The sequence below is a fragment of the Bufo bufo genome, chromosome 1 (genome assembly GCF_905171765.1).
Source record: "Bufo bufo chromosome 1, aBufBuf1.1, whole genome shotgun sequence".
NCBI lineage: Eukaryota > Metazoa > Chordata > Amphibia > Anura > Bufonidae > Bufo > Bufo bufo.
Window position 1 is genome coordinate 556,546,403 of NC_053389.1, and position 17,639 is coordinate 556,564,041.

Sequence of the window (17,639 nt, forward strand, 5' to 3'; positions counted from 1 at the left end):
TTGAGTTATCCCCTCCATTCTGATCCTCAGCTTTGTCATGTGACCAGCATTCTGACTTTCTAACACAGCATCTTATGTTTGGACAGGAATCCAGTTTAACATAGTACATAAGGCTGAAAAAAGACATTTGTCCATCCAGTCCGGCCTGTCATCCTGCAAGTTGATCCAGAGGAAGGCAAAAAAAAAACTGTGAGGTAGAAGCCAATTTTCCCCACTTTAGGGTGATAAAAAATTCCTTCCCGACTCCAATCAGGCAATCAGAATAACTCTCTGGATTAACAACCCCTCTCTAGTAGCTATAGCCTGTAATATTATTACACTCCAGAAATACATCCAGGCCCCTCTTGAATTCCTTTATTGTACTCACCATCACCACCTCCTCAGGCAGAGAGTTCCATAGTCTCACTGCTCTAACCGTAAAGAACCCTTTTCTATGTTTGTGTACAAACCTTCTTTCCTCCAAACGCAGAGGATGTCCCCTCGTCACAGTCACAGTCCATGAATTCTTAAGCCTTAATGTTAGTTGCATAGTAATCAATAGAGATGTAACTGACTTTCTGTCCTGCGTCCTAGGGATCAGAGTGTTGGTCACAAGACACAACTGAGGATTAGAATGGAGGTTATAACTCACAAATACAGTCACTGGTAAGAAAATTACCTTCACTACAGTTTTACATCATGTACCTTTATAACAGGTTAGAGAATAAAGATTTTTGTGGGAGTGTTTCTTTAGTGCTGGAACCATAAAACTTGGTGCCAACCTTCAGACATCCCTTCTACATCTACAGGATAAGTGATACGAGTCTGATAAGTGGGGGTCAAACCACAGGAACCCTCACCAATCACATGAATGGGGGTCCTGTGTCTGCCCGTGTGGAGTGGTGCTCAAACACACGCACCGCCATTTCATTCATCTCTATGGGACTTCCAGAAATAGCCGAATGCTGTACCCGACATCTCAATGGGCAGTCCCATAGAGATGAATAGAGTGGCGGTGCACACGTCCAAATGCTGCTCTTGAAATCAGGGGCGTCCCAGTGGTCAGACTCCAACAGATCAGACTCTTATCCTCTATCCACTAGCTATTTCACTTGAATGGGCTGCATTGAGGTTCTTGTGATCCTAGTGATTTCGTATGATATTATGTGATGGAATTATCCCTTTACATAGCTTTTTGCTTCGTAAAGGCTTGTTCACATCTAATTTGAACACTCCTTTCAGGGTTTACAGATTTAGGCTACATGCACACAAACGTATTTTGTTTCCGTGTCCGTTCCGTATTTTTTTTTGCGAATAGGATGCGGACCCATTCATTTAAAAAAATGCGGACAGCACAGCGTGTGCTGTCCGCATAAGTATGTCCGTTCCGTAGCCCCGCAAAAAAAAATAGAACATGTCCTATTCTTGTCCGTTTTAGGCAAAAAAAACAAAAAAAACATGACATACGGATGTCATTCTTTTTTTTGTGGATTCGCAATTTGCAGACCGCAAAACACATACGGTCGTGTGCATGTAGCCTTAGATAAAAAAAAGCGTTCTCCCGGATTGAAACTGAACTGATCCCATTAAAGTCAATGGGATTGTTTGTCTCCATTCGTGTCAGTTATGTGCCGAACCCAGCACTGCTCTTATAACAGAACCGAACAATGGAAATAAATAACGCTGGTGTGAAACAACCCTGAGTGTACTTGCACACGGGTGCGGATTTACAGATTTCTGTGTGGATTTTTCTGTGTTTCCAGACCACAATCCACAGGTGTTACTTGCGGCTTTGATGCGGTTGTACCGCAAATCTCACCCCTGCGTTGCAAAGGTTAAAATCAACAAACCGACATGTTGCAGATTTCTAAATCCGCAAACAGGTCAACTTCTGCACGGAAAAAAGGGTAATCTCATACACTTTGCTGGTACTGTATTATGCTGCTCATTTTTCGCATGGGAATCCGAAACGTGTACAGGTCCCTTAACTATGCTAATAGATTAAAAAACTGCCAACAAATTGATATTAGATCAGATTTTAAATTGATCACCCATTGACCTCAATGGAAAACAAACAAACAGGAGTAGGTGGCAAATATGGAGAATAAATCGAACACAAAGGGGTTGTCTGAGATCCGATAAAATTTTATTGGGGGCGGCTGCACTGATTTCAAAACAAAAAAACAATCAGAAGCACCCAGACTGTCTTCTGAAAACCAGCTGAAGATCATGTTTAGAAGCCCATGCCATACTGTAATTATGGCACCTCTGCCTTGATAAGGCTACTTTCACACTTGCGGCAAAACGGATCCGGCATTTATTTTTTTCACCTTTTTTTCCGGTCTGCGCAAACGACGGATCCGGCATTTTGAATGCCGGATCTGGCACTAATACATTCCTATGGAAAAAAAATCTGGATCCGGCATAAGGCATGTCTTCAGTTTTTTGGGCCGGAGATAAAACCGTAGCATGCTGCAGTATTATCTCCGTCCTGATCAGTCAAAAAGACTGAACTGAAGACATCCTGACGCATCCTGAACAGATCGCTCTCCATTCAGAATGCATGGGGATATAACTGATCAGTTCTTTCCCGGTATAGAGCCCCTAGGACGGAACTCAGTGCTGGATATGAAAAACGCAAGTGTGAAAGTAGCCTTAGGGGTCCTCTCAGTCAACACACCCAGGAACCTCTGCAGATAGACTACAGCAGTATGTGTTTTTGAACATCATTTTGGGGTGCAGTCGTTACAGCCAGAGGCGTGGCTACACCTCAGTACAGCTTCAGCCGTCTGCTTCCCCACCCAACATGGTGATCACCAGGCTGCTAAATAGTTAACGTTCAAAGGTAACGCGATGACGTTGCGTTCCACACCTCCTTCTCATCATATCCCTCCCAGCCGCCTATTGGCTGCAGCAATTTCTTACCACGCCCTATTCCCCCCGCCCTAAGATGGCCGATTGTTCAACCGCCCATTGAGATTGTGATGGGCAAAAGGGGTTGGGTCTCCACGCCCATTTTTCTGTATGTTCGAGCAGCCAATGAGATTTTAGTAGGAGAGCCAGGGCGGCCAATAGGCTGCGCCCTGGGGCAGGGTCCCGGTGTTGCGTGTTCCGGTGCATCCTCAGAGTGTGTCGGTGCTGGGCAGGGACGTGCGCGGAGCTCTGGGCAGGGACGGCGGCGCATTGCATTTCCGAGGCAAATGAAAAGGAAGGGGCCGCTCCGCATGGCGAGGGGCTAGGAGCGAGCGGCTGTCCCCTCCCTGACACACACCCGGGCGGCAGGAGCGCTTTCTGTTGCTGTGCCTGGCGGAGTAAGCGGCCAGCATGGACCAAGTGGAGATCTTACGGACTTTCATTCAGAAAGTGCAGGCCATGAACAACAAGGACCACAACGGGGAGGACAACTTCGCCTGTGACTTCATGGTAAGAGCGGCCGGTGGGTGACGGGTGGGTGACGTGCCTGCAGGGCACACGTGTGACACCCCCAGGCTCTCCTGGTAGTGGGGGGCTGATTGCTGAGCTGTTCCACAGGCGGCCCCTCCTCTCCTTCCTCTGCCGCCCTCCTCTCCCCCTCCTTCCTTCCTGATCACTTCATGGATTACTGCCTGCAGCTTTATGGGGAGGGTGGATTTCATCAGAGCTTCCTGCGCCTTACTTCATCACCATTGCTGGAACGGCAGGAAGTGCCCGATCGATTAACCCATTAGTGCGGAGCAGATGTGATCGCGCTGCTTTCCAGTGGTCTCATTGTAGGGGATGTGTCAGTGACCCGCCCTAAGCCCCTGCAGGCTGTGTGACCAGTCCTTATGGCCGCCCTGCTGACATTCCACTTGTCATTGATGTGCGAGGTGCACATGGGACACTTCTGTGTCAAACACTGGGCCCCACCCCCGTGTAACAGCGGTCCTGCATTGTGTCACAGGCTCCTTGCGGATGGGCACAGTCTACTGCTCCTTCCCAAATATGCAGACTACATAGTTATCTCATGAGAGGATGGCAGGGTGCTGCTGGGTAGATCAGGGGGTACTGCCGGGTAGCTCAGGGTGACAGGGGGTACTGCCGGGTAGCTCAGGGGGGTACTGCCGGGTAGCTCAGGGGGGTACTGCCGGGTAGCTCAGGGGGGTACTGCCGGGTAGATCAGTTTGACAGGGGGGTAATGCCGGGTAGATCAGTTTGACAGGGGGGTAATGCCGGGTAGATCAGTTTGACAGGGGGTACTGCCGGGTAGCTCGGGGTGACAGGGGGGTACTGCCGGGTAGCTCGGGGTGACAGGGGGGTACTGCCGGGTAGCTCGGGGTGACAGGGGGGTACTGCCGGGTAGCTCGGGGTGACAGGGGGGTACTGCCGGGTAGCTCGGGGTGACAGGGGGGTACTGCCGGGTAGCTCGGGGTGACAGGGGGGTACTGCCGGGTAGCTCGGGGTGACAGGGGGGTACTGCCGGGTAGATCAGGGGGGTACTGCCGGGTAGATCAGGGGGGTACTGCCGGGTAGATCAGGGGGGTACTGCCGGGTAGATCAGGGGGGTACTGCCGGGTAGATCGGGGGGGGGGGGGGTGCTGCTGGGTGGATCGGGGTCGGGGTGCCAGGGGGGGGGGGGGGTGGGGGGGAGATCAGGATGCCTCACTGTTATTATGGTGCTATAGTACTGCTAAAAATAGACCATGCTGCTTCATTATCTTCAGGATTCCAGGGTAATGCTTTGTAGACCAGGCTACTTTAGGGCGCCAAGGTACTGATATATTGACCAGCCTTCGGTATCGGTGGGAGATAATTGTGCCAGTACACTCCTATGGACTAGGACACTTCGGGATGGTAGTGCACATATATGGACCAGTCTGGGTGTGTTAGTATCATTCGGATGCCAGTGTACGTACATGTATGGTGGCACTGCTGGCTGCATTAGATCAATACTCCAGATGTCTGCTTCTTGAGCTGTTCTGTGTGCCAGTCCTCCACTGATCATGAGGCTACATGAAGATGGCGCAGAGCTCCTGATGTCAAGCGTTTCTCTGGTGGCTCGCTATGTGGTCATCACTTATAAATGGAGGGATTTATTCTGGGTCTGAGGAAAGAATGTCTCGGCCCTGGGAATATTCTGACTCATGGCCTCAAGCTGCTCTTTGTATACTCCCAGCCACAATGCTAGGACTTTTTGGGATGGGTTAAGAAAAACAAGCTCATTTGTAAAAAGGCTTAATACACAGTAACTGCTAGACGTATGCCCTGATCTCCCGTGTTATTACAGACCTTCAGAAATGACAGTGCACATCCAGTCAATGTATCAACCGGGGCATCTAGAAATTCTGGAAATAGCAGGAAGGAAATAAAGTGACAAGATCATTATCATTCTGGTAATCCGATAAACTTCCCATAAAAAAATGTAAGGTCCTCTGATTGCCCCCCCCCCTGCCAAATTTTAACCTCAGTCTAATACCTCTTGAGTCAGTTGGACTCCTGATGATGAGTTCTAGACTTAGTTTCACTATAGTTAAAAAAACAAACAGCTTTTGATATGTCATAGCAGTATATCAAAGGTTTTGATTGGTGGGGGTCTGAGACCCCCATCGATGGCGAGGAGAGAGCATCTATTACATATAGCGCTGTCTCTCCTCGCAGCTGGAGACTGGCCCATAGACTTTCTGTTGAGTCCATCTTCAGTGGCTCTGTTTGTGCTTCTCTCTCCTCGTACTAGTGATCGTGAGGGTCTCGACTCATGGACCATCACCTTTTGGTATGTCGCTATGACATATCAACATTTGCCAAATTTTTTTTTTGTGTTTAACGATCGTTCAGTAAGGCTACATTCATACGTCCGTGGTGTGTTGCGGACCCGCAAATTGCGGGTCCGCAACACACCAGCCCGTCACCCCCATTGAAATGCCTATTCTTGTCTGCAAGCTGCGGACAAGAATAGGACATGCTCTATCTTTTTGCGGAGCTGCGGACCCAAAATCGGGGCCGCGCTCCGCAATTGCGGCTGCAGACAGTGTTGTTCGCAACCATTCCGTCCCCATACAGAATGAATGGGTCCGCACCCTTTCCGCGAAATTGCGGAAAGGATGCGGACACATTTTGCGGACGTGTGAATGGAGCCTTAATGGAAGCTTTCTTGCTCACATTCAGAGGCTGGGGACTTCTCATGACCTAGTTGTGCTCACATAGCAGGACGTTTGTTACACTGTATCCGTCTAGGCAAACTGAAGCAAGTAGCACGGATCCATGCCCCGTTCTATCTGCAGTAGATACAGTGTCTCTGCCGATACTGTTGTGTACTAGTGGCCTTAACAGAAGCTAGTACTACTGTCACAACCATATCACTGGAGGGTAAAGGGGTTTTCTGAGATGTTAATACTAATGACCTATCCTCTGGCTAGGTCATCAGTATCTGATCAGTGGGAAGGCACTGGTGCTTTCCCAGCTTTCCCTAGGCCATGTGACGTCACGTTCATTGGTCACCTGGCCTAAGTGCAGAAGTGAATGGGGCACGCCGCGCTCCAGGGACAGCCGGTATACAACGTACGGTTCTGGGCTTGGTGAGCAGAATAAAGCATGGAGCGCCGGTGCTTTCGCAAAACAACTGATCGGCGGGGGTCCTGGGTGTCAGACCACACCGATCAGATACTGATGACTTGATATTTTAATAGGCTTTTTCCCTTTTCACATTCAGTGTGGCCCAATAACCTTTGTCATGTTCGAAAGTGGCTGGGAACCTCTGACGTAGACTGAAACGTTGTACCAGACTTCAGCTACATGAAAGCAGAGCGAGGTATGGGCTAGATTTTAGCCTCTGAATGAAAACCAGTCCAATAGAAATGTTGGAAATGTGAAGGAAATGAAACGTTACACAACTTTTCATTTTACATTAAAGGGGTTCTGCACTTTCATTTAACTGATTATCATTAGGATAGATCATCAGCATCTGATCGGCGGGGGTCAGACACCCGGGACCCCCGCCGATCAGCTGTTTGAGAAGGCAGCGGCGCTCCAGCAGCGCCGCGGCCTTCTCACTGTTTACCGCCGGCCCACTGACGTCACGACTAGTATCAACTAGCGTGGGCGGGGGCTAACCTCTGTACACTTGATTGGAGCTTAGCCGCGCCCACGCTAGTTGATACTGTCGTGACGTCAGTGGGCCGGCGGTAAACAGTGAGAAGGCCGCGGCGCTGCTGGAGCGCCGCTGCTGGAGCGCCGCTGCCTTCTCAAACAGCTGATCGGCGGGGGTCCCGGGTGTCTGACCCCCGATGATCAGATGCTGATGATCTATCCAGAGGATAGATCATCAGTTAAATGAAAGTGCAGAACCCCTTTAAGTAAAATGTGTTTACCTAATATTTGTTGGATTTTGTCTCCTGCTCTCCAGCGATGACGTGCCACATCAACACGTGACAGCTGCAGCCAGTCACAAGGGTCAACATGTCATCGCCGGAGGCTAGCAGGGGACCAGGGGAGGTGAGTATAATCTGCCAGATTATGTCTATAGAGCCGTTCATCGGTTATGGTAGTTCTCCTATAGCAGTGATGGTGAACCTTTTAGAGACCGAGTGCCCAAACTGCAACCCAAAACCCACTTATTTATTGCAAAGTGCCAGCACGGCAATTTAACCTGAATGCCAATATAGTATATCTTCCATGTACTTTATCATTTAGCTATAACAGCCTGTCTACGTTCAGTGCGCTGCCTGTGCTGTTCATAGTGTACCCTGCGCTGATGAATGGCAGGAAAAGTCTAAGGCATATTGGTACACCATAGACTTTTTTCAGTGTGTGGGTGCCCACAGAGAGGGCTCTGAGTGCCGCCTCTGGCACCTGTGCCATAGGTTCGCCACCACTATCCTATAGCATGTCAATTTTTGTAGTTTTTCCATAAAATAGTTTTTATATACCTATCAATCACCTATGAAAAGAGCCCAAGGGGCTGTGGAGCCCAGCCGCACCCATTCTGAGGGAGCCCAGTACCGCCCCACATCCCAAACTCCAATCCTAGCTCTCCTGATGTCATTCAGAGTAATCTCGTGCCAGCACCTTCACTCCCTCACATAAGCGCCTGCGCAGTTTTCCATCCCTGTACTGATATCAGCCTCAGGGAACGGACTGCCATAACCTATAAATGGCTCTATCGGTATAATCCGGCTGACAGAATCCCTTTAAACACTTTGCTGTCTTCATCAGGGAAACCCACAAATAAATCTGCACCAAAATTCACACAGTTTGGTGTGGATTTCCCTTAGGCTTTTATTCCCAGTATTTCTGCAGCAAATTGGTGCAAATTGACAGGGTTTTACCCATCTTGTACATTGGTAGTATATCGCTAGCCTATAGAATGGACATCTTTTAGCAGAAATTGACTGCTTTGAACCCTTTTAGATACAATGTTACAGAGGTATTCTTGCCTAAGAGAAGTCCTCTAGAGGACCTCCATAATGTGGAGCCACCATTAGCAGCCGCTGAGTGCCTATGACTACTTCTTGTGTCACCATTAGGCTCTGTACTCTTCTTTTCCATGTGCATGATGCCTGACTGATCATCAGGACAGACCCTTGTGCCTAATCCCACCAGTTAGGGCCAGCGGCCTCCTTCCCAGGCAGGAGGGGTGGCAGTGGACTCCAATTGTCCCAATAGGTACAGGTGCCAGAGGTGAGGCCCACATCTTTCTGACATTTATGGTATACCCCCTTGATCTGCCGCAACGGCCTAATAGAGGTTGACTTTTAAGCCTCTATTGTCTTAAAGAAAAAAAATAGCCTAACGAAAATAGAAAAGAGGTGCAACGTTTTCTCACCCTCCAAGAGCCAGATGTGGGCAAATAAATAACTGCAGCGCAACATGCTGTAGTCACAAAATATATAAGGGCAGATTTATTAAGGGAAAAGTGGCTTAGTTCCCCATAGCAACCAATCAGATTCCACCTTACATTTTTAAAAGGAGCTGTGAAAAATGAAAGGTGGAACCTGATTGGTTGCTATTGGCAACTAAGCCAGTTTTCCCTTACACCAGTCTTGATCAATCTCCCCCATAATGTATTCCTGTAATCTTCATGAAGATGACACTGTTGCTGCTGCTTCTGACTTTCGTCTCTGCCATCGGAAGTGCAGACGTTGAAGCTAATGAACTCTGCTCAATTCTTCTATTCATCAGATGGGTCACATGCGATGGAAAATGTCTTGGAGAAGGGAACAGTTTGTTTCAGTAAAAAATAAAATAATTAACAAAAGTGTGTTTGTCTCGTAAAAATATGCATGTAGTAATGCACCCTGGCATACCGACATGGCGGTCTGGTGGCCAGCACTAAAGCACTCAGCGCTGGGCACCAGAGGTCATATCTGGCCAAGAACATAATCTGTGTGGAATTTGTTGGCGTTTCCTGGGCCTGGTGTCTCTGTGTGTCTCTGATATGAGAAATCAGTTTGAGTACCATTGAGGATAGGGACCAGTGTGTGAACAGTGTTCATATAAGCAGTCAGAAATAGTGACCGGCATTTATTAGCTATCTGGAGTTTGATTCCTGATCTGTTGAAGATTGACCCCTTGAAGGGGTTTCCTGGACTGTAATGGTGATGACCTATCCACCGATCAGCGGTTTGAATGGGCTGCTGTACACCGTAACAAGCTGGCGAACAGTTCTTTATCAGTCCCATAGAAGTGGATGTATCCAGTAGTCCTGCTTGCACACTACCACTCCATTCAGGGTGGGGGGGGGGGTCTTGTTATCAGTATCCACAGTAGTCCCTGCAGCCGGACACCATCAATCAATCACCTATCCTGTGGAACGGGAGCATTCACACCCGCCACCCAGCGTAGAGTGTTCAGCGGCCTGTTCAAGCAGCTGATAGTGGGGGTGCTGGGAGTCGGACATCACCAATCTGATATTGATGGTCGTCCATATTACAGTCTGGGAAAACCCTTTTTTGACAAGCCTCATATTTCAGGAATTCTTTACATACCTCTAAGGTTCTGTTCACACCTGTGGTGTGGTTCCTTTTTATAACCGAGCATGGACTCTGTATTATAGATTTGTTTCATCGGGGTGTGTGTACGTATTGTCTCACATCTTTTGTGTGTGTGTGTATATATAATATTCTTTGGTGGGCAGTTGCCACACTGACTGGTGAACTAGTAAAATGCTGCTGTTAACATGGCCATGCAGTCTAATGATCTTACTAATATTCTATAGTCAGAATTTTTGGGTAACGTGTGCACCAGGCCGCAGTCCGGAGAATGCCAGCCTTATCTCCTCCAGCTATCTTGTGATATCTCTGGGAGGATCGAAGGTGTTCAGGCACATCCCTGAAGCTCTTGGGTTCAGAGTGTGTGCAATGTGGTATTTCAATACGACTGCTTGAATAGCTAGAAAGTCGAGGCCTCAGGGAAGGCTTTTCTTGTATTGGCATGTTCAAAAATGTCATCTAGTGTTTTGTGTGGCTTAGCTATGCACTTTCTCTGTCTTGGGACTTTCTAATCCCCGATATTCTACATTTAGCAGTCTGTCACACCGTAGGTGCACTACTGGAAGCTGAATCGGGCACACGACTGCATGGCCATGATGCTTGTATGGCGGCCTGCAAGCAGCGGGTCCGCAGTACATGGGCACCGGCTGTGTGCACTCAGTTCTGCAGATGTGGACCCATTGACTTGAATGGGTCTGCAAGATATGACCAAAAATAGGACATCAGCTATCTTTTGCGGAAGCGCTACAAAGGGATTCCGTGGGATTTTGGGTACCCTCTGCACCGCAAACGACATGTCCTATCTTTTGTCCTATTTTGTCATTGTTCAAGTCAGTAGGTCCACCTCCGCACCAGCAGTGCACACGGCCGGTGCCCATGCATTTTAGACCTCTATTTGCGGTCCGCAGCACGAACACGGCGACCATACGATCGTGTGAATGAGCCCTAACACAGATGTTGGGGCTGTCTGTCTGTCTGCCTCTTTCCATATACCTGTACACATTGTGATGAATGTCAGTCTAAAGGCTACTTTCACACTAGCGTTCGGGGCTCCGCTTGTGAGCTCCGTTTGAAGGGGCTCACAAGCGGCCCCGAACGCATCCGTCCAGCCCTAATGCATTCTGAGTGGACGCGGATCCGCTCAGCAGGCGGACACCTGAACGTTGCTTGCAGCGTTCGGGTGTCCGCCTGGCCGTGCGGAGGCAAGCGGATCCGTCCAGACCTACAATGTAAATCAATGGGGACGGATCCGTTTGAAGATGACACTATATGGCTCAATCTTCAAGCGGATCCGTTCCCCATTGACTTTCAATGTAAAGTCTGAACGGATCCGCTCAGGCTACTTTCACATTTAGAAATTTTTCTAAGTTATAATGCAGACGGATCCGTTCTGAACGGATGCAAACGTCTGCATTATAGGAGCGGATCCGTCTGATGAAACAGAACGGTAATGTGTAAGAGGTGTCCCAACTCTCTCCTATTGGCAGATGTCTAGGTAAAGAATAGTTGGACATGTTGGCGTTCATATGCCTGATCCTGAGTCTGGCAGTAGTGTTTTCCAATAGATTCACATGTACCAAGTTTGCTGCAGAACATTTCCACGGGGGGGGGGGGGGGCGGGTGAAAAGACAGAGGAAAATTCATGTTGTAGATTTGCACCAAGCTATATGGATTTTGGAGCACTTTTTTGTGTATTTTACTGCATTAAACAGGAGAGTGTTTACATTTTTGCCCCCCCCCTCCCCCCCCTTTACGTTAAACAAAAGCTCTTCTTTCCTATCCTGGACCTTCCCCGATTCCCTGCTGATCACTGTATATCCAGCTTCCTGTGATGGTGTCATTAGGACAAGAGCAGCAGTGGATTGGGTCATCAATATCCGATCGGGATCCCCAGTGACCGCCGCAGCCTCTTTGCATCAGTCACATGGCCTAGTTGCATTGAATTGAATGGGGCTGAGCAGCAGTACGAAGTACAGCACTGTGCTTGGGAAGCTGCGGTGAGGTGGCTCCCTGTAACAGCTGATCGGTGGGGTGCTTGGAATCGGACCCCCTTCATTGAGAATGGGTCATCATTATTTCCTGGACAACCCCTTTTAATTGAGCTTGTGAAGCGTTCACATACGTCTGGTGATCTGACATGCTTCCCTCCGGTATCCTTGCACGGAATCAGACCATGTCGACTGCAGCGTTTTTCAACCCGGCATGTTAATGGGTTCGGCAGCTCCGTCATAAGACAACTGGCCAAACACAGTGGATATATGTGAATCCAGTCATAGACTGCATACTGTGACTACAGTTTGCTCTATGGTGATATACAGTATACAGCTCCCATCAGACCTGTACATCGGCAGGCAGGCACTTCAATAAGTTAGGGTTCGATTAAAAAAGAAAAATATTAGTTTAGGTAATATCGATAATTTTTGTATCTGCAAATCCCATATGTCGACATAATATTGTGAAATATACGGTCACATCCTATTGTAAATGCAGCATGTTATATCTGCCACGTCTGCGTTGCCCCATGCTATTATAACCAGGACATGTGACAGCAAGCAGAGGTAGTAATTGGAACTCTGAAGAAAGGGTTGTTCTAAATAATAAAGAGGTGGCCCATCAGGGATATTGATGGCATACTGCAACCATGTCAGATGGGTGAAGTGGGACCGGCTCTTTTCTAGAGATTGGGGCCCCCGAAGTGAAGGAGAGCACACTGCGCATGCGTGACATGCTCTCCATTCATTGCAATGGGAGCTCTCAACAGAGCTGGACCGCGCATGTTTTCAGGGGGTCCCTTTCTGGGGACAGATGCAGGTCCAATGTCTGGGACCTGCTCCTATCTGACACTGATGGCATATCCTAGCGATATGCCAGCAATGTCCCAGATGGGAATACCCTCTTTAAGAAATAACAGATATGTATGACAGTTCCGCCTGTAATGATTATGTCCGCCGATGAAAAACGCAGCCTACTAGCCATATTTTCTATGCACCATTGTATGGTCCTGCCTGTAGTGCCTGAGCGTGCAAGACCGTCACAATACATGCCTTTTTATTATTCCCTGTGCACTGCCGGTGAGCCGCGGCCTCTACATAACTTTGCTTGCTGCTGGTGTATATTGAGATAATCTTCCATGCCAAAACTAGCATGGAAAATGATGAATGAGACGAGGCCTGCTGGCCTGCCATCTTCCCTGCCCATGCCACGTCCCTTTTTTTTTCCCCGCCACTTTACAAAAATGGTGTGAGTGGGGGGGAAAAGGCCCAGATTTTGCCACAAAACACATTTGCGTCAAAATCGGCAACATAAATACGCCAAGATGTGGCGTAAAAATAGATAATAAATGACTCCCTTAGTATTTAGAAATATGGGTGCTGTCTGTGTGCTGCTAATTGTGTAGGAGTCGGCCGCGGCAGTCCGCCCTCCATCGTTGGGTACCGCCACTGTGTAACCTCGCTTCGTTCTCCCACAGCAGCCGGTACAATAGTGGAAGCTCTGCGGCTGGATTCAGATCGGTATCATGAAGTTTTCCAGCCAGTTAGATTAAATCATCTTGCTGTCCTGTGTGGAGTTTCCATCTTGCTTGCTTTGTGTTATTTTTTTTCCCTGCCGTGTTACTAATTTCCCAGCAGTCCTATTTCAGGACTTCTATTTTTGTTGAACGGGAAGCCATCATCCTCAGGCTCTTTAAATATTCAGGTCACTATTTTGATTTTATGTCTGGTCTCAAATGTCGAGTGTGTGTATATTAAAGGGGTTGGCCACCTTTTGGGGGTGGAGGTTGACAACCATCGGTCTAGTAGTTATAAAGGGGGTTTCGGGGTACATTTCTATGGGGATAACTGCCGTTAATAAGAAAAAGAAAAAAAATGAATCCCAACTTTTCACACCCCCTCTAATCTAGTGTAGCCTTCCATCTTCTCTCCGCCAGGCCGCATCTGTGTCATAATGTACCCTCCTTAGGTCTCCCCCTCTAATAAAATTAACTTTGACAAGGGTATATTCACGACTCGTCCGGCAGATTTAATGCTGAGATTTCCATGACTGAAAATCCATTCCATCTATCTGAATAGGGAAGTTTCCACAGCAAGTCCATGAATTTGAGACTGTCAGACATGCCATTATAGCCCAGTAGTTCTGACACCCCACCTGCCGACCAGCTGTTCTGCAGGAACTACACAGCTGGGTTCCTTGTTGAGTGGCACTGCAGTCGCCAGCTCCGTCTTCTATAGCATGGTCTAAACGAACATCGGAGCTACTCGGCTACCCTGAAGATAGGCCATCAATAGTGACATGAGTGGACAACCCACCATTCCAAGCCCCTCTTATCCAGCACCTATCCACAACAAGGTTGTGGCCGTAAGATAATGCCATTCCTGTGTCCAAGAGGGACCATGAAGTACAGAGATGGGGGGGCGAGTACGACATGATGAATATTTTTTATTATTTTTACACTGCACATCCTTTAAATGCTTACCGACCACCTAACGCAGGGATTCGTCCTGGCGGCGGTCGATTCATTCCTCCTAGACGCATATATGTGTCATCTTGCGAGACGCGAGATTTCCTGTGAACGCGCGCACGTTCACAGAAACTGCAGGTAAGCGAGTGGATCTACAGCCTGCCAGCGGCGATCGTTCGCTGGCAGGCTGTAGATGCGTTGTTTTTTTTTTAACCCCTAACAGGTATATTAGACGCTGTTTTGATAACCGCGTCCAATATACCTGCTACCTGGTCCTCTGGTGGTCCCTTTTGCTTGGATCGACCACCAGAGGACACAGGCAGCTCTGTAATAAGTAGCACCAAGCACCACACTACACTACACCCCCCCCCCCGTCACTTATTTACCCCTGATCACCCCATATAGACTCCCTGATCATCCCCCTGTCATTGATCACCCCCCTGTAAGGCTCCATTCAGACGTCCGTATGTGTTTTGCGGATCCGATCCATGGATCCGTAAAACACGGACACCGCGGATCCGCAAAACACATACGGACGTCTGAATGGAGCTTTACAGGGGGGTGATCAATGACGGGGGGGTGATCGCCCCCCTGTAAGGCTCCATTCAGAAAAAAAATTTGCCACAAGTTAGCGGAAATAGATTTTTTTTTTTTTTTTCTTACAAAGTCTCATATTCCACTAACTTGTGACAAAAAATAAAATCTCACATGAACTCACTATGCCCATCACGAAATACCTTGGGGTGTCTTCTTTCCAAAATGGGGTCACTTGTGGGGTAGTTATACTGCCCTGGCATTTTAGGGGCCCTAATGGGTGAGAAGTAGAAATCAAAATGTGTAAAAAATGCCCTGTGAAATCCTAAAGGTGCTCTTTGGAATGTGGGCCCATTTGCCCACCTAGGCTGCAAAAAAGTGTCACACATCTGGTATCGCCGTACTCAGAAGAAGTAGGGCAATGTGTTTTGGGGTGTCTTTTTACATATACCCATGCTGGGTGAGCGAAATATCTCAGCAAAAGATAACTTTTCCCATTTTTTTTATACAAAGTTGGCATTTGACCGAGATATTTATCTCACCCAGCATGGGTATATGTAAAATGACACCCCAAAACACATTGCCCAACTTCTCCTGAGTACGGCGATACCACATGTGTGACACTTTTTTGCAGCATAGGTGGGCAAAGGGGCCCACATTCCAAAGAGCACCTTTAGGATTTTACAGGGCATTTTTTACACATTTTGATTTCAAACTACTTGCCACACATTAGGGCCCCTAAAATGCCAGGGCAGTATAACTACCCCACAAGTGACCCCATTTTGGAAAGAAGGGTGTACACCCCCAGGTATTTCGTGATGGGCATAGTGAGTTCATGGAAGTTTTTATTTTTTGTCACAAGTTAGTGGAATATGAGACTTTGTAAGGAAAAATAAATACATAAAAAATCATCATTTTCCGCCAACTTGTGACAAAAAATAAAAAGTTCTATGAACTCACTATGCCCATCAGCGAATACCTTAGGGTGTCTACTTTCCGAAATGGGGTCATTTGTGGGGTTTTTCTACTGTCTGGGCATTGTAGAACCTCAGGAAACATGACAGGTGCTCAGAAAGTCAGAGCTGCTTCAAAAAGCGGAAATTCACATTTTTGTACCGTAGTTTGTAAACGCTATAACTTTTACCCAAACATTTTTTTTTTTATCAAAGACATGTAGAACAATAAATTTAGAGAAAAATTTATATATAGATGTCGTTTTTTTATTTTTTTTTTTTTTTATTTTACAACTGAAAGTGAAAAATGTCATTTCTTTGCAAAAATTTCGTTAAATTTCGATTAATAACAAAAAAAAGAAAAAATGTCAGCAGCAATGAAATACCACCAAATGAAAGCTCTATTAGTGAGAAGAAAAGGAGGTAAAATTCATTTGGGTGGTAAGTAGGGATCGACCGATTATCGGTTTGGCCGATATTGAGGATTTTGAACGTTATCGGTATCGGCATCTATTTTGCCGATATACCGATAACATATTGGGAACACAGAACGCGCTGCTCTCAGCGCTTTCTGTGTTCCCTCCACAGCACAGGGGAGAAGGAAGCCGTGTCTCCCTCCCCCTGTGCTGCTGCTGCCGCCAATGACAGGAGAGAAGACAAGAGGAGGGGAGGGGCTGTGGCCGCTGCGCCACCAACGAAGATGAGTACTACTGCGATCCGCGGTAGTTAACTCCTCAGGTGCCGCGGATCGCAGCTCCGCTCATAGAGGTCGCGAGCTGGCTATGTGATTCTGCAGCCAGCTCCCGCCTCCTGTATATGAATGATTGAGAGACTTATCTTTATTGGTGGCGCAGTGCGCCCCCCCCCCAAGCCCCCCAGTATTAATCATTGGTGGCGCAGTGCGCCCCCCACCCCCATCCCAATCCCGGCCAATAGTAAAAACATTGGTGGCGCAGTGCGCCCCCCCCCACCCAGTATTACTCATTGGTGGCAGTGGCCACAGGATCCCCTCTCCCCTGCTCCTCCGATCGGAGCCCCAGCTGTGTAAGCCTGGGGCTCCGATCGGTTACCATGGCAGCCAGGACGCTATTGAAGCCCTGGCTGCCATGGTAATCTCCATGCTGCTGTGTGCACTATGCACAGAGCAGCAGGGACAGTGTGAGCTCCTATTCACCCTGATAGAGATCTATCAGGGGGAATAGGACAAGGGTTCTAGTCCCTAAGGGGGCTAAAAGTTAGTAAAAAAAACCCCACAAAAATATTAAGTATAAATGAAAAAGATTTATAAAAAAAAAATACACATTAACAATAAACAAAAAAATACACATTAACAATAAACATATTAACCACTTCAGCCCCCAGTGCTTAAACACCCTGAAAGACCAGGCCACTTTTTACACTTCTGACCTACACTACTTTCACCGTTTATTGCTCGGTCATGCAACTTACCACCCAAATGAATTTTACCTCCTTTTCTTCTCACTAATAGAGCTTTCATTTGGTGGTATTTCATTGCTGCTGACATTTTTACTTTTTTTGTTATTAATCGAAATTTAACGATTTTTTTGCAAAAAAATGACATTTTTCACTTTCAGTTGTAAAATTTTGCAAAAAAAACTACATCCATATATAAATTTTGCTCTAAATTTATTGTTCTACATGTCTTTGATAAAAAAAAAAAATGTTTGGGTAAAAGAAAAATGGTTTGGGTAAAAGTTATAGCGTTTACAAACTATGGTACAAAAATGTGAATTTCCGCTTTTTGAAGCA

At 47.4% G+C, this 17,639-nt stretch overlaps 1 protein-coding gene across 1 annotated transcript in view; it reads left to right on the plus strand.

The window, feature by feature from the left end:
- The first annotated feature begins 3,055 nt into the window (after nucleotides 1-3,055).
- The window catches only part of PTPN12 (protein tyrosine phosphatase non-receptor type 12), a 58,170-nt gene continuing 43,586 nt past the window's right edge, over nucleotides 3,056-17,639 (plus strand). Inside the window, exon 1 of the mRNA XM_040413034.1 lies at nucleotides 3,056-3,402. Coding sequence (XP_040268968.1) covers nucleotides 3,304-3,402 — 99 coding nt within the window. The 5' untranslated portion in view covers nucleotides 3,056-3,303. The remainder of the gene's footprint in view (nucleotides 3,403-17,639) is intronic.